We start from the raw sequence: 24071 nt of genomic DNA on the forward strand, positions 1-24071 counted from the left end.
TCATGAATAGTCCCATAAAGGGTTAAATGTGGCTGCAAACTTTGTCAGGCATCTTAGCAATTCTGAAATGTTTTTTAATTAGCCTAATAATAAACAAAGGTGAGCACACATTGGTTTAACAGCTCACCTTTATGGGCGAGTCTTTAAAATGTTTCTAACAATCTGTATATTGTTACTGATTTAATCATTGCAACGTGGCAACAAGTTGACACTTGTCACAGATTAGTATCCATGAAAGTAAACAATCGTGTGACGTAACGACGTTATGTTTCCGTGACGTCCTTACGCAAATACCAGTCGCCGTCAAGAAAAAAACGGCTCCGGTATCTAGAACATTCCAGCCATTCAGGCAGTGTTGCCAATTGACGCTATTTTTAGCGACTTTTCAGACCCCTTTAGCGGAATTTTTTTCAAAAAAGCGACAAGCGACAAATCTAGCGACTTTTTGGACAAACCTCGGTAACCTCCAACTGTTGCCAGAGCGTGGTCTTGCTTTCTCCCTGCCGTCACTCTCTCTCGCTCTGCGTCTACCCTGTTCAGTGAATGAAGGGCTGAGAGGAGTTTATCTGTGTGTGGAGCGCACGGCTGCTGATCAGACGTGAATGAGCAGTGATTTTCCACGGACTTAGCCCATCACTTATCTGCTTTTCTTTTGTTTTACATTTAAAGTATTTAGTTTGACCATTTTAATTTCCTTTCTTTTCTTGTGCTTATTAGCCTACGTGTAACTACTCACTATCATAGAGCTTTAGTTCATCCGGTTCCCAGATAATTTCCCACATTAATTCCAAAAATGTGGTCATTCACTATATCATAGCTACTCGTTCTATTGTCTGACAAAAAATATATATATATTGGAAATGAGAACAGCTTTACTTGACATTCGGCTATATTATATTATATTATATTATATTATATTATATTATATTATATTATATTATATTATATTATATTAAATGAGCATTCATTTAGAGAGAAAACACATTAGGCAGGCAGAACACAAAGCCTATATGCGATGATGTCATGAATATGCTAATTGAGCTACTTTTATAGGGAAGGCGTTGTCTGCTTTCCTTTGAAAATAGTTGGCAACACTGCATTCAGGTTGCCGTGGAGACTATCACTTTGTCTAATGATTTTATTAATATAAGGATAACACAAAATCAAAGTTTTGTTGTTTTTGTAGGGTTGTTATGCACATCTTGTAGGTTAGTCTATTTGACTTCGTAACACATGACTATTATTGTCAAAGTTTCAGCGCACACGTTTGAAATAATGGTAATTAAAGTAGGCTATACCTTTTGTTTGATCCTCAGTGGTTGTTTGTGCTAGATCTCAAAATCTGATTCATGGTCACATTTGTCTGCTACAAATATAGGCTATAACGCACTTGGACGTGTACAACACAGTCACAGATTATGTGAGTTAATGACGTTTTTGACATTAAGTTAATGTCAAACACAAGGGTTCCCCACTAATGTGGTGAGTTGCAAATTAGCTGAAACAATAATTCTCTCAATAAGATCCACACAATCTTACATTTTTGGTAACATTTTTGATGATCTGATACAACTATCTCCACCACTAACAGCCATAACTAACTGTTTTAGCATGTAGGTTTGAGGTTAGCACTTTTACTTTCCTTCTTGAAAATCAGTTTTGTCATTAAATGTAGCTACATGTTGCTCACATGCCGCTTCTCATGTGAGCTCAAAAAGGGTGATGTTGTGAGAGTATATGATATTGATAACATCACATTCACCACAGCTCTTTTATGACTTGTCAAACTGACGGTGTTACAACACTCCCCGGTCACGGTGACATAACGCTTTAGCTGTACCAACACAAAAATACATTTCCCTACATTTTACGGATTAAAAATAAATAAATTAAATATTCTGATTCTGCTCCGGATGCCTTCCGAAATATAATCAACCTTCATTTTTTCTGACTTTCGTCACACGAAACCTTTAGCCTATACAATAAAAACTCGCATAGCCTGAATTGCGACATTATAACAGAGGCGGCGCCTGCAGTAAATAAATACAGTGGCGATGAGGACTGACAGCTCAAAGTACACCAGGTGTGATCGGGATCGGATCTCTGCTGTTGATCTGACAAACCACAGAGGACAGTCGAAGTTCATCTGGTGTGATTCAAGGAGGACTTAGAGGATTCACCTGTTACCAACGGCCGTGGATCGGGTCGGGATATGAACCTAAAAGTGTTCTCCCTGTCTCTCCTTCTTTTTGAAGCCTCCTGTTTCAGTGAGTATTTCTAAATTATTAAAACTATGATGAAAGGGATCTTTACGAGGCCAATCAAAAATACATATTTTCCAGAATTTCTATTCAATCACTGCCATCACGGGCACTAATTTGTATATGATTGAAAATGGTTAGACAGATTCAACATTCCAGTTACTAGAAATTCAAGTTTTAAGGAACAGAATATGATTATTAAAACTGGATTTAAATAAAGGAAATATAAACACATGCTGCTTTTATAGGCCTAATTTTTAATTGCACTTTAAATTCTTTAAAATGTAATTGAATCCTTAGAGAACTAATAGATCTATTACTGGACTGATCAATCAAACTATAACGTGAGGCTATTCAGTATTCATATCAGCTTAGAAATAAAGATTTTTTCCTTCCTTCCTTGTTCTGGCTGTTTTGTAAAGTGTAGGTGGTGTTGGGGCTTAGGAGTCTAGAAGATGTGGTTTCTTCATAATAATCTCACTCAAGCCCGTTTCTTTGGTTTCTCACCGGAGGCAAAAAAAAAAAAAAAAAAAAAGAAGAAAAAAAAGAAACACATTCCAGCTTGATCAGTCCACTGTTCCTCACAACTTAAAGGCATAACAAAACTGTAATAAATTGTGAAGTAATATACAAAAATACTATTTTAATATGTCAGAGAATATCTTTATTATTATTTTTATTTTTAGAAGAGGAAATGTTGTGATATATTTACTGAAATAATCATCTCATCAACCATAAATGCAGCTTTCTTTTGGGAAGTCAAGATCTGCCAACAAAATCATACTGCAAATGATTGATTGTGAAACTCAATTGCTGATATATTTTCTCCTTCACTTTCTAGCTGAGTTTGAGATTACTGTGCCCAGAGGTCCTGTCACTGGGTCTTACAGAGAGGCGCTGATCCTCCCCTGCACCTTCCCTGTGGACTCGTGGGATCTGAGTAGCACTGTTATTACCTGGCAGCGCGGGCTGGACGTTGTTCACAGCTTCTACTACAGTCGGGACCAGCTCGACCGTCAGAATCCTCATTATGTAAAACGCACCAGCCTGTTCATCCAGGAGATGGCAACAGGAAACGCATCACTCAAACTGGACAGAGTCACTCTGCAGGACGCCGGTGTTTACACCTGCTCCATCAGCACAAACACTGGCAGCCAGAAGAAGAGCTTTAGAGTGAATATTGCAGGTAATAAAAACAACATGGACTGATGTTCATAGAAAATCATGTGAATCAATCTCAAGGTCTCACAATGTGATTGAAACAGTCTTGTGATTTAATGTCTGCGTTGTTTTTCAGCATTCTACTCTGAACCTCGTCTTCGGTTCTCCATGTTAACTGATGGAGTCAACCTGCTAGTGACATCAGATGGGGGTTACCCTTCTCCTAAACTGCAGTGGCTGATGGAAAACTCAGACATCACTAATCAGACACAAACACACTTCATGCAGGACACACAAACAGGGCTTTACATTGTGTCGAGTTGGATAAACCTCACTGAAGTCACAAACTCCTCTCTGACATTTATACTGCACAACAAACCTCTGGGACAAGACATCAGGAGAGAGATCCAGCTGTACTCAGGTGAGGACAGTCAAACACAAGCACTTTAAAATGCTCTTGAATAATCAATAACATTTAAGAGATTTAAACTAATTATGTTTAATTTAATTTCTTTATACAGATGAGACAAGGAGAGAAGAACAGTCAGCACACAGATGCCACGGATTCTTCAATTTGATCCCCGTTATTCTGCTGCTGTTTGTGATGGGTTTATTGTCTGTGTTCATTATAAAAAAAATGGAACAAACCAAACAAAATGGCTTACCTAATGGTGGACTCAAGTCTCAAATTCCAGCAAGTTCCTTAGCAAGTATGCGTCATGATGTGGTTTGACGGAGACATGGAATGTAACTTTAATATGTTTAATGTTCTTATTTTCATCAGACAAACCAACTTACCATCTGTAATACATAGCCTACTGCTTCATTCAAGTCTGAAACTCATAATCCTAATGGAAAAGTTCAGTATGTCCATAATGTTTATCCTGTTACAAAACATTTCATCTAACAGTAATCATATATGAAACTTAAATACTGTCTGTGATTTGCAGACAATAGCATTATATTTATTTTTTACATTGTATGTTATTTCATTAACTTGGCAGCTTTTAACAAACAGTAAATAGTTTATTAGTAACAAGACATTGACTATGTAACATTTCAGTCCATCATTCTAGTGATCTGTATAACAGATAATTGTAGTGTCTCTCCCAGCCGAAATGACCAGATCTACTTAGGTGCTAAACAGAGCCAAAATGATTTCTAAATAGAATTTTTCACTCAAAACGTGCAGTTTTTTTGTATTACTGTTATTTGCGTGTTCACTGCGTGGATGTTGAGTTTGTGCACTGAAATATTGCATTGTATCCATAAATGCTTTTTCATTTTTACCTGATGGCAGTAAATCAAGAAAGATTTTGTTACACTATTTATTGAACCCGTGCTTTACACAAATGTATATGTGTTTTTATATTGTGAATTAGGATGTTTATTTTTTGTATTTTTTTTACTGTGAACTACATTGTATTGAGGACTGTGAAACAGAATATTGTTCTTGCACCCCTATAATAGGTGTACCTTATTACACTGTGTGTAAGTAGTGTAAGAAAACACTAAACAGTGGTCAAGAAAAAATAAAATATATATTTCCATAGTATCTCATCAGTGTTTAATATTGTTTCACAAATCATGACTGTACTAATAGAAAACAATTGTAGAAATAGTTTGAATAAAATCCAGATGTTTTGAAGGCCTCGTGGCCACATGACTGTGAGAGAAGTCACGTGGTAAAGAATGGGATTTTAGCTGAAGTTGCTTGCGTTTGGCATCTGCACTGATACTTAGTTACTCTTTTGGTTCACATGGCTTTCAACATGTTCTCTTGATAGAAAATAGGTAAAAACATTGAATAAACCAACCAACCTTACAAAGAAAGGCAATTGAATTAATGAAGTAACTGTGGCGAAAGTGTTCCTGGAAAAGAAGAGAAAAGAAAGGAGAGCACCTGCAAATGAGATCATCGGTTAAAACTGTATAAGAGTCGGAGTTGTAAGTGAAATGGTCAGATGTCCTGCAGGCATCTCGGCTTTGTTGCTTTGTCCAATAAAGTCTTTTGACTTCTGGAACTCTGCCTATTGAGCTTCATTGGCAAGGAAAGACTTTTCTCAACGAAAGTACTTTTCTTTTCTTTTCTTTTCCAAAATGACATCTGCTAGTTCTAAATAAAAACCACATAATCAGAAGGAATTGTCCAAGGAACAATGGATATATGCACAACCAGTTCTTTCCTACAGATTACGATACACAAAAAGGCTAGTGTGGGTGGGAAACACAATATGCCTTTTACATTCACAACGGTTAAATTCAATTCACATTTATTAAACTGTCACGATATGTTGTTTCATCAGAATGAAAATATTTAGTCTGACTTTGCCCTGAAGTCTTGCAATATACAGACCGCAAGACCAAACATGTGCAAGACTCATGACAATATTAGTAGAAGTTCTTCATACAGTCTGAAAAGATCACAATTAACAGGATGTTCGGACTCAAGCATTGAAATGGCTTTTTTTGAACATATAAAAGGGCATTATAATGGAAACCAGAAAACCATGTGACAAAAGTAATTTAACATCCCTCAGTTCGGTCAAAAACAAGACTTTCATGAAATACTAGTTTTAATTATTCAGCTTTATGTGATTCTTTGGTTTATTCATCAAAAGAATCAAAATTACATGCATTTAATCATAATAATCATCTGAGTCTTGCTTAAGATCTAGTTTTGTCACAAGACCCTGCTCCACCAGCTCATCAGATCCAACCTGAAACTCTGACGTCTCTTCAAACGATGGAATTAAAAGGAAAGCCAAACCTTCCTGCTTATTTTCAGCAGAATTTTCATCTTCCTTATTCTTTTCCTCTGAAATAAAGGATGGCAGACACACCTCATGGCGTGTCCAGTCACCCAGTGCTGATTCGTTCATTGTGGAATGCTGCTCCATGGTTTTATTGACCATCATAACTGATGTCTTCATGGAAACTCCTACTCTCTTAACTTTCTTTGGCCAGTAACTCAGACCCTTATTCATATCCTGCATCTTCCTCTCTCCAGACCAGCCCGAGGATTCAACGTCAAACTGCTCCATGGAGTCTAAATCTGGCCTTTCAGATCCCACAAAGCTCTTACTGATAGCCATCAAAATTTCCACCTCCCCATGTTTATCGTCCTCATTCTCTTCCCTTTCCTCCTCCATGAGTTCCACTGTGCTGGTGTGAGACTCATGCGGTCTCTTAGCATGGTCCTCCTCAGAAGAAATCAGGGTAACAGAGGCAACAAAGTCCTCGTGCGTGTATGACCGCTGGGGCTCTTTGGCCAGTTTGGCTTCAAACCAGATGGCGTCATCATTTCTAGAAGTCATTAGAGTGGAGTTATAAGTTGAGGAAGGCAGAGTTGAGAGAGGAGACGTGTCAGAGAAGAGTAATTGATCACTGCTTACGAACCCTGATGCACAGAGAAAAAAAAAAAAAGAGAGGAGAGGTCAATACTTTTATTTTCACAATGACCTTTATTACACAGCACAAAAGAGCTGTCATTTCCTGTGTACTAATTTAACAAGTTAACCTAAAACCTAAAAACCCAACATTTTACTACGTACTTATCCAAGTTTTAGAGCTACAACTTTGGGCCTATAATAAATGTATGAAATGGTGAATAATTTGAGACCAAAATAGTACAATTAAAGGAAGCAAACAGAAAAGGTCAGCTCATGATATCTACATAAATAAATTCTAACAAAAGATATTAAGATTTAACTGTTTGTGCGCTAATGACTATTTCAATCATAATCAGTGTCGTTATTGTTAACTAAAACTGAAACTAATTGATAGAAAGCTCAAATAAAACAAAATTAAATATAAATATTAGATGAAAAACTGAAATAAAAAAACAATTTTTTTTTAAAAAATGTTGCCTATACTGAAATAAATACATTGAGGTTGAAGTACTAAAATTACTAAACTTGAAAAAAAAATTAATAAAGCTAATAGACATTTAACAAACAAACAACAAACAAAATAATAATGGAAAAAAGTACAACAATATTACTACAACTTAAACAAAAATTTTAATGAAAACTGAAAATATAAAAATAAAGCTAATTCAAAATATATCAAAAAAACTTTATTCTCCCTTGAAATATTAATAGTTGTATAATAACAATGATAATAATAATAATAATAATAAAAGTTGGTAGTGATTGTATTGTTATCGCTTTTCTCTTCTTTCTTGGTACTGTTTTATATATATATATATATATATATATATATATATATATATATATATATATATATATATATATATATATATTAGGGCTGTCAATCGATTAAATTTTTTAATCGCGATTAATCGCATGATTGCCATGAGTTTACTCGCGATTAATCGCATTTAATCGCACATCTTTTGATTTGTTCTAAATGTACCTTAAATTAATACTTTTCAAGTTTGTAATACTCTAATCAACATGGGCATGGATAAATATGGATGCTTTATGCAAACGTATGTTTATTATTGAAACCATAGTCAACATAGAGCATGAAGACGAGACATGTTTCAAAGGTCATAGATGTTTTTCAAAGAACTTTTTCATGTCTATTAGACACATGTGAAAGAACAAAGAATTACCAGGTTCCCATTTCTCTTTCTTTGCACTGAGCAATTTACTAACACAAACATGTTTAGATTTTTGCATGACAGGGCAGCTCTTCTGAAAATGCTAAATGTACATTTAGCAGAATTATTACATTGTAGTTTGTCTCTCTCTGTGCCCATTTTGATTTAGCTAAATTCTCAATAAAACTGTTTTCATTGGTATATTTTACTGTTTCTGTTGTCAAACAACGGAATGAATATGAAATAGTGACTGAAACGCGACCCATTAAGACATAACTAGCTCTCCCTTTCAAGATGTTAATCTGCACAAAAATCCTGATAATCGAGCCGTCGTCTGGTGAAATCAAATACACATAAAATAAAGACAATATCTGTGCTCTGATTTCGGCTATACTTGGTAAATTAGAGAAGCAACATCATATCTGTGTTTAACTGAATTAAAGCGCTGTTCCTATTGGCGCGAGACGCAGAGAAAGAGCGAGAGAGAGAGAGGCGCGCGCGCGTGCTGGTAGAGCAGTACCGGCAATACCCGTAGATTCTCAGAAATTAAATAAGGTTTGGGCGCTTTTTTGAAGGGAAAAAATAGCCAAAGGGGTCTGCAATGACGCTAGGTTGGCAACATGGTGTATCTCCATTTCTCCAACTGGGGTTGGGCCACGGGTCAAACAGAAAATACGCGCTGCATTAATCGCGCGTTAAAAAAATTAGTGCCGTTAATATGATTTTCCGTTAACGCGTTATTAACGTACTCGGTTACTAACGTAACCTCGGTTCTCTCTAGAAGAGGGAACGAGTACTGCGTTTTATCAAAACGCTACGGGAAAAGTCTCTTTTCACGAAACACTGAAGCAAAAAATTATCCTTTAATTTTCATATATGTAAAACGCGTTGCGGCAGCAGCAGACAGCTATGGCGAGACGGCTTGCTCGCTCATTGGCTGCTCTGCGGCAACTGCTTAAGCCTATCGAGCGAGGCCTGGGATGACATCAGGCCAATGAGGGCGCTTCGCGCCCTCCTCGCCACTTCCCGCCGAAACGGGCGTGGCTTACCTCTATAAAAGGAGCTCGAGAAGGCTGACTCACTTGATTTTGATCGCCGAAGCGAACCAGAGTGAACCGTACGCACGGCAGAGAACGCAGTACTCGTTCCCTCTTCTAGAGAGAACCGAGGTTACGTTAGTAACCGAGTACGTTCTCTTACGAGAGTCCTCTCGTACTGCGTTTTATCAAAACGCTACGGGAACCCCTTGCAAAACGCCGTGCGTGCTGGGATAAAAACACTGATCACCGGAAGCTTTTTCAGGCATACAGTGCATAATCACCAGATTGACTCACACAGAGTCAGGGAATAAGGGTGAGAGCCTTAATTCCCTAAATTTTAGCGTCGTAGAAAAAACATGTCCACAGACGCAAGTATAATCATCACATAGACAGGGTAGGGAACCTGAACTAATGTGGAAAATGTGGGTCTTACACAGTTCTGCCCAAGATAGTCGGTAGCGCATAGCGCATGAGTTTCAGCGGTCTGATTAGACGGCTGAACAGATTACACCGACAAAAGCTTAGCCTGCAAGGCGGGAACCTCTAGGTTATAAAACCTGATAAATGTAGACGGCGAGGCCCAACCTGCCGCCGTACATATATCCTGTAGGGAAATCCCGCTGGACCAAGCCCACGAAGAAGCAACGCTTCTCGTAGAGTGCGCTCTGACTCCCAAAGGGCATGGAATGCCCTTGGCAGTATAAGCCAGCGCTATGGCGTCAACTATCCATCTGGATAGACTTTGTTTCGAAACAGCCATTCCTTTGGAACGTCCGCTGAACGAGACAAAGAGCTGCTCTGTCTGTCTGAAGACAGCAGAGCGGGACATATAAGCTCTTAAAGCCCTAACAGGGCAAAGAAAACTCGAGTCCCCTTCCTCACTCGATGCCGGCAGGGCAGCCAGGGATATAACCTGAGCCCGAAAAGGCGTGTTGAGGGATTTCGGCACATAGCCATGCTTAGGTTTGAGTATGACTTTAGAGTCATTAGGGCCAAACTCCAAGCACGCCGGGCTCACAGAGAGCGCGTGCAGGTCGCCTATGCGCTTCACTGAAGCGAGAGCCATCAAAAACACTGTTTTGAAAGACAAATATTTGAGGCTAATAGACTGGATAGGCTCGAAAGGGGCACCTTTCATGGCCGCTAGGACCGTAGAAAGGTCCCACAAAGGAACTGAAGGAGGTCTGGGCGGATTCAGTCTCCTAGCTCCCCTGAGGAAGCGGATGACTAAATCATTCCTTCCCAGCGACTGACCCAGCGTTGAACCAAAGAACGCTGAAATAGCCGCCACATACACTTTGAGCGTGGAAGGGGATCTGCCCTTATCCAACAGCTCTTGTAGGAAGGAGAGAACCTCCGTTACCTCACATTCGAGGGGTGAAATGCTCCGAGCTGCACACCAGCCGGAGAAAACCGACCACTTCGAAGCATAAAGCCGCCGTGTCGACGGTGCTCTAGCCTGAGTGATGGTATTCACGACTCCCTCTGTGAGACCAACGGGTATCCGTTGAGCACCCACACGTGAAGGGACCACAGTTCCGGGTGTGGGTGCCAAATCGAGCCCCCGGCCTGCGAGAGGAGATCTCTCCTCAACGGCAGCGGCCATGGAGCGATATCTGCCAACTGCATCAGAACTGGGAACCATGTCTGGTTCTCCCAGAACGGAGCTACAAGCAGGACTGGGCATTTCGTTTCCCTGACCCGTTCCAGCACCTGTGGCAGGAGGGAGACGGGGGGAAAAGCGTATAACGGGCAGCGCGGCCACCTCCGGGACAGCGCGCTGTCGGTCTTTGAAAAGAACGCGGGGCAGTGCGCGTTTTCGCGGGACGCGAAAAGGTCCACCTCCGCTCTGCCGAATCTCTCCCACAACAGCCGGACTGTTTGTGGGTGTAGAGACCATTCGCCCGGGGGAACATTGTTCCTGGACAGTCTGTCTGGGCCCACATTCTGAAGCCCAGGTACATGCACTGCTCTCAGCGAGCGTAAGTTGTGCTGAGCCCATAGTAGGAGGCGTTTCGCCAGCCTGTACAGGGATATGGATTTCAGACCGCCCTGGCGATTTATGTAGGACACCACAGCCATGTTGTCCGAACGGACTATGACGTGTTCGTCCTTGATGCGGGGACAAAAACGCGTCATCGCGTTGTGCACTGCCAGCATTTCTAGGCAGTTTATGTGTAGGAGCTTTTCTCGTTCCGACCACAGGCCGAAGAACGGTCTGCCCTCGAGCAGAGCTCCCCATCCCGAGGTGGATGCGTCTGTCGACACCATCCTCACTCTCGAGGAAGTCCCCAGGCTTACACCTGATTGGTACCAGTCGTCCGCCGTCCAAGGCGCCAGGGCTGAAACACAGCTCTGATCGACCTTGAGGCGTAATCGACCGGTCGCCCACGCTCTGCGCGGTACCCGCGTTTTCAACCAGAACTGCAGCGGGCGCATGCGGAGCAAGCCCAGCCGGAGAACTGACGATGCTGAAGCCATGAGACCCAGCATCTTTTGAAACTTCCTGAGCGGGGTGACAGCGCCGCGGCGGAAAGACCTCGCCGCGCGCTGAATGATCAGCACGCGCTGTGGTGACAGCCGCGCTGTCATAGACTGTGAGTCCAGAAGGACGCCCAGAAACAAAATCGTTTGACTGGGGTTCAATGAACTCTTTGTCCAGTTGACTGTGATACCAAGATTCTCGAGGTGATCGAGTAAAATGGTTCTGTGCTCCACGAGCTGTGATCGTGATTGAGCTAGGATCAACCAGTCGTCCAAATAGTTCATGTACGGGGTGCTAGGGACAAACCGAATGGCAGGACTGTATACTGTTATGTCTGACCCTCGAAGGCGAATCTCAAGTATCGCCTGTGGTGTGACGCTATTTGTATTTGAAAATACGCGTCCTTCAGATCTATTGACATGAACCAGTCTTCTCGGCGAACATGCGCGAGAATTTTGCTGGTTGTGAGCATTTTGAAACTGCGTTTCACCAATACTCTGTTCAACCGTCTTAGATCCAGTATGGGTCTGATACCGCCGTCCTTTTTGGGGACTAGAAAGTATCTGCTGTATAGCCCCCCTTCGCTTAGAGCTGGGGGAACGCGCTCTATCGCCCCTTTGCTTATCAGTTTTGATATTTCGGCTCGAAGCAGGTGAGCTACTTCCAACGAGACCGTAGTTTCGACGCGCGCTATGAAACGGGGAGGGCGTCGACAAAACTGTAGCGAGAAGCCTCTCTTTATAATGCCTAGCACCCAGTCCGAAACCCCTGGGAGCGCTGCCCATGCTTCTGCATGGCTGGCTAGGGGCTGGATACGGAGCACACTCTGATCGCCGTGCGACAGAGGTGCTTCGGGGGATACAAACATAGGCGTTATGCCTGTGGCATTTGAGGCGGGGCGCGCGCTTAATACAGCGGGCGAGACGCTCGTCCTCGACCTTACTACAGTGCTTAGCTGAGTGAGGGAGGACTGAGAAAGTCTCATAGGACCCATGTGAGCGAGTAGATGTGGGCTGGGAGCGGGCACATTTACTGCTTTGGGCGCGGCGTCTGCCTGAGCAGAGCGCGCGCTCACAGTTCTCGTTTTTACAGAGAGCCTGTGATGTGTTAGACATAGTGTTCGTGGGCACTGGGAAGTGGGCACTCTCACTATGCTGGAAGCGCAACCGACCTGAGTCGATTTTATGTGCGCGGGCCCTACGTGTAGGGCTGTGCTTATGTGTAGTGATGGGCACTGAGGAGTGGGCATCGAGACTACATTTATAGCACCATCGGCCGTGGCCGGGACACCAGAAAATACACTCTTTTCGAGATTTATCTGGGTAGCCGTGAGAACGGCTTTTGTGTGCAGGCAAGCGGGCGGCAGTGCAGGCTTGCTCTCTGCAGAAAACACTGGAACAGTCGCAAACCTTGGGACTGAAACAGCGGGGCGCTTGGGTGGGAGGCCGGCCGCAACGGGACTCACACACCTGCGCTTTCCCAGGCTTGCTAGGACTTCTTCGGCACTTCCGGTTTTACCACAACCCTCGATCGCGGCCCGCGCGAAGAGGGGCGCCGGGCGCTGGACCGAGAGCGGGGCCTCGAGCTGCGCTGTTGTGGCTGCTGCGAAGAGGCGGCCGAAGGCGGGGGCTGAGGCTGAGAGCTCCGCGGGGTCCGTTTGTCACGAACCGCTGCAGAACCGGAGCGCTTCGGCAGGAAGTGCTTGAAGGCTTGAGACGCTTTCTGGGCCTCGGTAAATCTCTCCACGAACTCGGAGAGAGAAGAACCAAAAAGGCCGGTGGAAGACAGCGGGGCATCGAGAAACGCAGTGCGCTCGGAATCGGCCATCTCCGTGAGCGTCAGCCATAAGTGCCTCTCAGCGACAGTGGCGGAAGCCATACACCGTCCCATGGCTTGTGCGGCGGCTTTAGTAGCTCGGAGCGTAAGATCTGAAGCGCTCCTTAAATCCGCGATGCAGATAGCGTCAGGTCCCATCTCGTCCAGCTTACGGAGGAGATCACCCTGGTAAATCTGCAGCGTAGCCATGGTGTGTAGCGATGACGCGGCCTGCCCAGCGGCGGAGAAGATTCGCGCGAGCAGCGTCGACGTCATGCGGCAGGCTCTGGAAGGCAACACCGGTTTAGTCCGCCGTCCAGCAGAGGGCGGGCAAAGGTGGGTCGCTATCGCCTGTTCCACCGGCGGAAGAGAGAGGTAGCCTCGGTCACTGGCATTATCCAGAGAGGAAAATGCGGGTGACACAGATGAGCGCGTCCGCGCAGAGTAGGGCGCGTTCCAAGCCTTCGCAACTTCTTCGTGTAACTCAGGAAGAAAAGGAGCGGGCTTAGATTCCGGAGAAGTGCGCTCACCAGGGAGGAAACTACCATCCAGCCGGGTTCGAGAGGGGGGCTCCGGTGCAGACCACTCGAGGCCGAGGCTCGCCGCGGCCAGTGCGAGTACCCGCATGAGCTCCGTCTCAATGTTGGCTCTCGTTGAGGGCTTGCGGGCAGGAGGCGCGAGATCCTCAAAGCTCGCCCAATCCTCGCTGCCTGAAGCTAGCAGAGAGCAGGAATCCTTCTCCCCCGACGCGGCCTCTGAACCGACTTCCTCTGATGAAGCGGCGGCAGACTGCGGGCGCTGAGCATCAGGAAGTGATTCGAGAGAGGCCGGTGAAGCTGGCGGGCGAACCGGCGAGCTTGGTCGGGCTGGAGCGGGTTCCGGGACCCGCTGCGAGCGGCGCTTCTTACGGCGCGGCATCGCGGCGGTGAATGCAGGCTTGGAAAAGGATGCCAGGCGAGTCCTCAGAGTCACCATCGGCAAAAGCTCGCAGTGAGGGCATCCGCCGTCAGCGAGCGCGAGCGCTGCATGGTCCTCACCCAGGCAGGAAACACAGATGACGTGCTTGTCTCCCTCGGTGAGTGGGGCTCGGCACGAGCCGCAGGAAGGCATCTTGAAAAAGACGCAGCTCTTTTAGGGGTGAGTGTTGCGAAAAACACACACACACACACACAGAAAAGCAATAGTATGAAAAGGATATAGGCGTCGGAAAGCGCAGCAGGTACGGCTGTAGAAGGCGGCGTTGGCCAGCGGCTTCGAGGGCTCGTCCCGCTGATGTGCTTGCTTCAACGACGCTGCTTCCGTGATCCAGCGATGCGTGCGCTTCGCTGAAGAGATTAAAATCAAGTGAGTCAGCCTTCTCGAGCTCCTTTTATAGAGGTAAGCCACGCCCGTTTCGGCGGGAAGTGGCGAGGAGGGCGCGAAGCGCCCTCATTGGCCTGATGTCATCCCAGGCCTCGCTCGATAGGCTTAAGCAGTTGCCGCAGAGCAGCCAATGAGCGAGCAAGCCGTCTCGCCATAGCTGTCTGCTGCTGCCGCAACGCGTTTTACATATATGAAAATTAAAGGATAATTTTTTGCTTCAGTGTTTCGTGAAAAGAGACTTTTCCCGTAGCGTTTTGATAAAACGCAGTACGAGAGGACTCTCGTAAGAGAACGCGCTAACTTTGACAGCCCTAATATATATATATATATATATATAACTGATTACTATGTAATAATTCTTGTTATCCTCCACTGCGCGTCGGACGGTTCACGCCTCGCCGTCGTCCATTAATACCTGATAATGGACACCTCGTCGGGCCATTAACCCTTACATAACAGACTGCGGTGCTGCTAAGTATAACACACCGTTGCCATGAAAAACAGAGCGTTGCTATGGACGCAGGATTCTAACTGTAGAGACGGAACAGACTATTTTCTTTAGCGGAAGCAATACTATCGTTTTAAAATCAATAAACTCCTTTTTAAATCAATATTCTGTGTCAAATTATTGATTTATTTGGTAGGTAGCCATGTAATAAGCGGGATAATGTTGAGCAAGGCGGTTGTTATAGAGAATACAACCCTGATTCAAACCCTGAAATGCTGATTCAAGACCCCTCCGCGAAATCAGCCTGTCGGGGTTGTATTTGCTATAACAACCGCCTCGTTCTACATTATCCCTTACATAACAGACCGCATTCTACATTAGAATTCAACCGATTGATTGATTGATTGATTGATTGATTGATTGATTGATTGATTGATTGATTGATTGATTGATTGATTGATTGATTGATTGATTGATTGATTGATTGATTGATTGATTGATTGAATGAATGAATGAATGAATGAATGAATGAATGAATGAATGAATGAATGGTTTTATATTCTTTGGTTTTACTCATTGTGGTGGATGATTAAGGGAATTTGGCATGTGTGTTTCCTCTGTAAACAGTAAATACTTAAACTTCTCCGTAACAGGAAGTCATGGCTGGACAATTTCATGCTCCTAGTCACCCTGGTAAAAAAAAAAAAAAAATCCTAAATATACGTGGGAATATACTTCAGCGATATTTTACTCATAAGAATCTCTAGGGGTGTTGGTGAACACTAGGGGTGTTGGTTTTTTGGTGGTGACCAACATTTATATTTATTTTTACATACAACACCCCTAGAGATTCTTATGAGTAAAATATCGCTGAAGTATATTCCCACGTATATTTAGGAATTTTTTTTTTTTTTTACCAGGGTGACTAGGAGCATGAAATTGTCCAGCCATGACATCCTTCCTGTTACAGAGGAGTTGAAATAGTTACTGTTTACAGAGGAAACACACATGCCAAATTCCCTTAATCATCCACCACAATGAGTAAAACCAACGAATATAGTTCTGAACGAACGAACAAATAAACATATATATACTATATATATAGTAAGAAATACTTCAGTAAGAAATACTTTTTTCTGTTCTCATCTTGATATCTCTATTGAAAAAAAACTTTTTCCTTTTTTTCTCTATTGTTGAAAAGCTACAGTTAGGCCAAAATATTAATGAATACTATAATAGTATATAAATAATACTAAAGTACAGTTTTGTTACATTTTGTACTTTTTTTTTTTTTTGCCTTGTAATAATTATTCTTGAAACATTCTTCCATGGATATCATGTGCAGGCTTTTTCATCTTTCCAGTAATTTACTTTTTTAACCTACACACCAAAGTAATGTGAATATAGGAGTTTTTAATGTTTTTTTTAGCGTATGAATACTCAGATTGATTATTTATGTTCATGGTTATGCTTTTTATATACTTACCTTCATGAATTTTTCGTTTGGTTTTAGTCTGATTGCAGACAGAGTCACAGCAGTCACAGACAGAATCTTGCCCAAACACAGATATCCATCTAGTAAAGAAGTGGTGAGAAACAAATCTTTTAAAGGAGAACTCCGGTCAATTTTAACATTGAGCTAATTTTTTTGTAAATTTGGAGTGCTGTCAATACAGAGAACAACGACAAAAATCGGTGTTGCCTACACCGAGTTATTCTATTTTTAAAATTTGCACCCTGTTGACTTCAATGGGGCAAGTACTAAACCTGCTTTTAGCCTCTTAAAATCCTTGATGTGTCATTACAAGTGCACAGAAAATGTGAGTGATTCCTTCTGAGGGAACACGAGTGAATCTGACTGCAGTAGATGTGAAAGATATGTATAAAAATTATGTTATTTCAGCCAGCGCACATACCCGTATTTTCTTCCTGTTTTCGGTCGAAGTCAGTAGTAGTCGATTGCGCGTGATCATAGGTAACTAAACCTATGCGTGTGAACTCGACAATCGATTACTATGGACTTTGACCGAAAACAGGAAGAAAATACAGGTATGTGCGCTGGCTGAAATAACATCATTTTTATTCATATCTTTCACATCTACTGCAGTCAGATTCACCCGTGTTCACTCTGAAGAAATCACTCACATGACCTGTGCACTTGTAATGACACATCAAGGATGTTAAGAGGCTAAAAGCAGGTTTAAAACTTGCCCCATTTAAGTCAACAGGGTGCAAATTTTAAAAAGAGGATAACACGGTGTAGGCAACACCGATTTTTGTCGTTGTTCTCTGTATTGACAGCACTCCAAATTTACAAAAAAATGATAATGTTAAATTTATCAATCAATGTTAAAATTGACCGGAGTTCTCCTTAAGTGAACATCTGTCATGGAAGCCATGGATTTACTGATATTTAGAGAATTTAGTGGTGTGGAATGGAATGGTACTCTTAAAAGAGTGATTCATGATCTTGATAACACTGAGACAGATGTTAAGTCTTGTTAACCTTTTGTCTGGGTGGCTGTAAAAACATGACTTCTGCATTGGACTAGGACCTCCCCCGGACACAGAGAGCTCACAATGGAGTGAGACCTAGAGCAAATCGACACAACAAAAGCACACAATGAACACATCATAATGCACACTACAGCATGGTTTTGTCTTCAAAATGTTTCACCGGCGGTGACACACCTGGGCATTTGGAGCCTCAGTGAATTGGAAAGCACCAAATGAGAACTGAACAACATTGTCCGCCCTGGAGAACCAGAATCTTGAAGCACCTGGATTTATCCGGCTCTCCCGTAAACACCTGGATGTGTGTGTGAGAAAGTTTTGCGTCGGATAAATCTTCCACAAAGCTAGCGTTCTGCTCCACTCACCCGTAATTGTCTATGATGCTGTATTTGGTGTCTTGACTCAAGGTGTTAACGGTAGCCACATAACAGCTGTTGATAAAAAGCTTGACCCCAGGGTAATGATGTCGAGTGGAGATCTGCACATTCACATTCTGACCCAGCAGGTACACAGCAGACCTGACTGGAGAAGACCAGGAGTCTACAGCACAGATAAGACCATCAGCATCCTTTTACAATCACCATGAAAGAAAGTTTACAGATTAAATCAGAGTTAGATTAAAAACACATGGGGTTATGTCTGTGCAAGTAATGGAATGTAAAAAAAAAATGCTTCTAAATAAGCTTTGCTGGTAACAGTTTGAAGACAATCTTTTTGAGCAAGTTAGTTAAGCATGTTTAAAGCTCAATTATACAAAATACTTGACTTTTCTATACAGATTTGATTCATTTTGTGCAAAAAAAAAAAAAAAGGTTTTAATCTTAGGTACGTTAGTATTTCCACCAGAAAAAATGGTTTTAGACCAGTTATTTATATATTTTGCTGTCCTGTGCCAGTAGGAAATATCAGTTTACATTTCCAAACATTCCTTTTGCCATTAATTGTAAAAATATATTTTTTTTATGCACAAGGAGTCCTACAACACCTGATCTTAACATCAACAAATCCATCTCTGATTACATGAAGAAACATAGACTAAATCCAGAAGAAATGCGGAAATATTTCCAAGAAGAAACCCGGCTGCAAAGCTATCGGCTGTTGTCAGACTCCTTGTGCATACAAAAATCTCACTGATTATTACAATTAATGGCAAAATGCATTTTTTGAAAATGTAAACTGATAGTTCCTACTGACACACTACAGCAAAATATATAAGTAACTGGCTTTGCTGGTGAAAATATTAACGTGCTTAAGACTTTTGCACAGTAGGCTACTGTATGTATGTATGCATGTATATACATATATATGTATATATATGAAGAGTTCAGATGCAAAAGCCTCTAAGTGCCATCTGAAATTTTCTTCTAGAATGATCATTTTTATCAAGCTCGTATATTTTAGTTCAGTAATTTCACTTAAATGGCAATGAAAATTACCTATGAATTGTCATTTAAGTGAAATTACTGAACTTAAATATACAAGCTTGATAAAAATGATCATTCTAGAAGAACATTTCAGATGGCACTTAGAGGCTTTTGCATCTGAACTATATATATATATATATATATATATATATATATATTTTATATTTTATATATATATATATATATATATATATATATATATATTTTATATATATATATATATATATATATATATATATATATATATATATATATATAAAAATGGTAAAACTCTCTGTATTGCAGATATTTGATGTTTCTCTGTGATGAAAAATGTGATATAAGCTGTTAATGCATAATGCTAATGTGTTCCTTTTCCTTTCTTTTTAAACAACAAAAATTGCTCACCGTCCATCAGCTGAATCTGAAAATCACCAGATCGGCTCCTTATCACTTTACGCAATAGTGTCCGCCATGTCGGGCTCATGGTCAGACTGTGCACATGATGGTTCCTAAATAACAAACAACAACAGAACAGTGTTTCTCCTCGTCCTGGACTGGAATGAAAAACAGTCATAAAAGATTATGAAATTACTAATTTTGTCAAATCATAATTATCTATGATTTTTACCTCTTAGCCTACATGACAAAGAAATTTCATAATTGTGCCTTTCAATACTTTTTGGGATGATGTGTGAATGAGTTAATGCTGATTGTGACATTTATGAACTCTTTAGCATTGTTTTTACTATTGAAATAAGAAATCTTACAATCAACAAAATTTTTACAGTTTTTCTCGATTGCTTGAACACATTTCTTGAAACCATGCCTCGTATTCTCAAAACTGTAAACACAAATCCATAACGTCTCACCCAATTCCCCTAACATCTTATTTTCAGGTCAAAATGAAGCTCTACACTCAAAACCATTCACTCTTGCTGAAAAACCAAACTTTGCCCTCAGACAGGACACACAAGCCCTCAAAAGCACACACACTACAACATAGTCTAACACACTGGTGCAATAAATTCAAAACAACATTTCCAAAACTGGTAAGTTATGTTGCTTGTGGTTCCCTTTTCACAAACCTTTTCACATGATGAACACAAAAGATACAACCAATGGATACATTGGCACATTTTTATTCATTTATGTACTACTACACACACATAAAACATTTTTTTCTGCCCATTTAACTTTTTTTTTTTCTCTCCTCTATATTTTTTTTATATTTACTTAAGATGTGTGTGACCAACATATGACAGTAAAAGAGCACACACAAACCTTATTCTAATATGGAATTGTATCGGATGCTAAAGAGTGTTGGACACGTCTAAGAATGTTCCACGTATGGTTGAAATACCATCATTTGCCTAGAAAGATAACATTCTGGGAGTCAAGACTATAAAGGAGGAAGGATGCCCTTCCTTCACTGTCACACTCTGTGTCACTCTGTGTGACTGTACGACTGCTGGCCTTTTCTTGCAAGAAAATACACCTCATCAAAGACTATTGGAAATGTTTGTCTCTTATTCAGTGATAGAATTTTGTTTGCCACCACACCTCCCTGAAGGTTCTCGAGGCGAAGGTAAAGCGACTCAAATTTGGCCTTACTCGATACTGCTTAGCCCAGCCTGGTTAAAACCAGACCATTCTCAGTAGTAACTGAGTTATGGTCTGGCAAAGCTTCATTAATAACTCATTTCCAAAGGGGCGTCACGAATGGACGTCGCTCAAATGCCTCTGGGCGCAATTGGATAGACCTAAAACCAATCAGAGCGATCGTCATCGTGTAAAGCCCGCCTCAACGTTTCTGATTGGTGCCTCGATTTGGACGGATTAGAAATCAGCTTGAATGAGCTCTTTGCCAGACCACTTGCAGAGCAAATCTAAATTTGCCGGAAGTTGTCTGGGTTTTCCCAGGCTAAGCCCAGCCTCCCTCATAGTCATACCATTGACAAAGACATGGGCAACTAGAATGGCTTGAATTTCACTGCTTGTCTTCTTGCCCTTGCCCTTCCTCCTCCTCCTCCTTATCCCTCCTCCATCTCTTCCTTCATGTCTATCTGTTGAAGGATCTGATTGATGGGTGTTCAATTTTGACTCTTAGTGTTTCCACCTGGGTAACTGTGTGCTAACTGAGCTGAAACCGTGCTGACTTGTTTGAACAATATTGAATGCTAGTGCTTTCTAAATGACAACATGGTCTTGGCAATGAGAAATGAAGGGATTTGTGTGTAGAGTTTTGCAGTGACAGTTCAACAAATCTGACTCATGTGTCAAAACAGGGAATAGTGTTTATAGTTCAGGGAAATGGGTGTGCTTTTTGATAAATGGCATTATGGTTTTGAAATTTTAGTTCAAAAGCCTGGTTATAGTGTTTAAGCAATCGAAGTGTAATTCATGAAAACAAATGTTAAAGGAGAACTCCGGTCAATTTTAACATTGAGCTATTTTTTTTGTACATTTGGAGTGCTGTCAATACAGAGAACAACGACAAAAATCGGTGTTGCCTACACCGAGTTATTCTATTGTGAAAGAGATGTATAAAAATGATGTTATTTAAGTCAGCGCAAATACCTGTGTTTACATCCTGTTTTTCGGTTGAAGTCCAAAGTAGTCGATTGCCGAGTTCACGCGCATAGGTTTAGTTACCAATGATCACGCGCGTGAACTCGACAATCGACTACTTTGGACTTCAACCGAAAAACAGGATGTAAACAGGTATTTGCGCTGGCTTAAATAACATCATTTTTATTAATATCTTTCACATCTACTGCAGTCAGATTCACTCGTGTTCACTCAGAAGGAATCACTCACATTTTCTGTGCACTTGTAATGACACATCAAGGATGTTAAGAGGCTAAAAGCAGTTTTAAAACTTGCCCCATTGAAGTCAACAGGGTGCAAATTTTAAAAAGAGGATAACATGGTGTAGGCAACACCGATTTTTGTCGTTGTTCTCTGTATTGACAGCACTCCAAATGTACAAAAAAATGAGCTCAATGTTAAAATTGACCGGAGTTCTCCTTTAATGTAACACTTATGCAGAACTAGTTGAACAAAAAAACTTCTTATAACGTCAAATTTAATAATAAAATAAACAGAACCTAAAAGTGTCACGGTTTCCGTTCGATTCTGTTAACTCTTACGAGCCTCTGTTGGTCATCAAGAGTCTGCCTGTGGTTACAACTGCTTTCTTAACTTCAATTAACATCATAATTAAGATGTTCGTACAGAGTTTTGAAAGTGCTTGATTTGAACTGTTTTCAAGATTTGAAAATGTGTTTGCATTTTTAATACCAATGTCTTCTTTGCTGCTGACCTTCAATGATTTTACCAAATTTAACCATAGATACACACATAATTTAGTTAAATGTCTCATCTATTTAATTTTTATTGATAAATTTAGTGTTTAACTTTCTTTTATTGCGTTCTTGCATGTTGCGTCCTCTAATCTTTTTGTCTGGCACATTTATATTAAAATTTCATATTCATTTTGCTCTTTGTGTAATATATATAGTTTATTTTTTATATCAGTTGTATATGTGTGTGTAATGTGTATAATTAGTTTGTATATATAAATACACACATATGCATGTATGTATTTAAGGAAATATTTGCATGTATATGCATTACATATATACATATTTATACATATATAATTATTTTATAAATAGTTTTATAAATATTTCATATATAAATAAAAAAAATTCTTAAACATATACATGCATATGTGTATTTATATATACAAAATAATTATTTAAAAAAAGTTAAAGTGTAGGAAAAGTGCTTGAATTTTGCTCTTAAAACTCTGTATGACTATACAAACCCTATCATGTGATTTTTTTTTTAAATGTTTAAAATGCATGATTAAGAGGTTTAGGAATATATTAGGCTATCTACATTTAATACTACTATTTCTACATTGATTATTGTATATTTATTTTAAAAAATATATAATTTGATAATATAGCCAAATTATTTGAACTCTTAAAGAATAATAGTAAAACTGGCAAGAAATCTCTTCTTTAAAAAATAAATAAATAAAAAAACAGCAAGAACTGATTCTTATTCAAAACCGGATAAATAAAAAAATTATAATAATTTTTTTTTTTTTTTTTGTGTGTGTAAAATAAACAGAACTGAAATGTTTCATAATGTTCCATTACTTTTTAATGAACCGACTCAAAACCAAAACACGACCTTATATTACCTTTTATATCGACACTCCACGCCCACATTCACTCGGTTTCGGTGTGAGAGTGGCACGTAGTGTAGGACATACTTGTACACTATCTGATCAGGAAACACCTTTCATTTGGAGATGACTCATGTCATTATTATGCAATGATGATAGACAACTGAGATTTCTAGATTCTTTTGAAATGACGATAACAATCACCTGTTGTTCACCCTGACAGTCCGTGAGCGCGTATATGAAGAGCAAGTCTTTATGCGGCTCTACGACCCCGTTGCTTTTGCAGGTTTCTCCGAGCGTCAGCTCCTCTGCGGCGGCCGAGAACCCGTAGAAAATCGTCTTCACCCTTAAGACGAAACTGCTGCTCGAGCAAGTCACCGACACGTCCGGGAGGCGGGTGAATTTGGGCAGGTAATCTGGGCCAGGTGGGATCCTCCTCGCAGGTGTTCGGCCCCGGATCCGCAGGACAGGCACCGATCTCTGGCGCTTCAAACCCGGCGTGTTTGTGAACGGATCGCTCACTACAAGTTTCCCAGGTTGTTTCTCGCGCGCTGTTCTCTCATCTGATAAAGTTAAAGATAAGCCACTATTCAACAATGCTGGTCTGGAGAAAATGACAAGAATCGAACCTAGAACTAGGCGAGTGATGCTGTTCACTTTCATATCAATTATCTATAAGTAAATTTTGCTTAACGTATCCTTTATCCGACAGGTGGAAACTAGACAATCAAAAAGGCCCTTTGAGAAAGGTTCATTTGGTAATCATCAGATGTGATTGGTCATTTGTAATTGATTTCCGCTCGCACTGTGCAGC

The 24071-nt window shown here is 40.9% G+C and overlaps 2 protein-coding genes across 2 annotated transcripts; one reads left to right on the forward strand and one right to left on the reverse strand.

Annotated features, from left to right (window-relative positions):
* Positions 1 to 2086: 2086 nt before the first annotated feature.
* On the forward strand, positions 2087 to 4981 carry LOC308681780 (programmed cell death 1 ligand 1-like). Its single transcript, XM_081350897.1, has 4 exons — positions 2087 to 2267; positions 3103 to 3447; positions 3559 to 3843; positions 3944 to 4981. Exons 1-4 carry the CDS (start codon positions 2213 to 2215, stop codon positions 4153 to 4155), a joined length of 897 nt encoding a protein of 298 aa, XP_081207023.1. The 5' UTR covers positions 2087 to 2212; the 3' UTR covers positions 4156 to 4981.
* A 539-nt stretch (positions 4982 to 5520) lies between these two features.
* On the reverse strand, positions 5521 to 24071 carry LOC308681683 (uncharacterized protein). The gene is made up of 8 exons (XM_081350766.1): positions 23462 to 24071; positions 23273 to 23370; positions 19465 to 19568; positions 18019 to 18193; positions 17831 to 17948; positions 17646 to 17731; positions 16626 to 16714; positions 5521 to 6822 (listed from the first exon to the last, which is right to left on the reverse strand). Exons 1-8 carry the CDS (start codon positions 23918 to 23920, stop codon positions 6062 to 6064), a joined length of 1890 nt encoding a protein of 629 aa, XP_081206892.1. The 5' UTR covers positions 23921 to 24071; the 3' UTR covers positions 5521 to 6061.

This window comes from Scardinius erythrophthalmus (genome assembly GCF_964197995.2).
Source record: "Scardinius erythrophthalmus genome assembly, chromosome: 21".
Lineage (NCBI taxonomy): Eukaryota > Metazoa > Chordata > Actinopteri > Cypriniformes > Leuciscidae > Scardinius > Scardinius erythrophthalmus.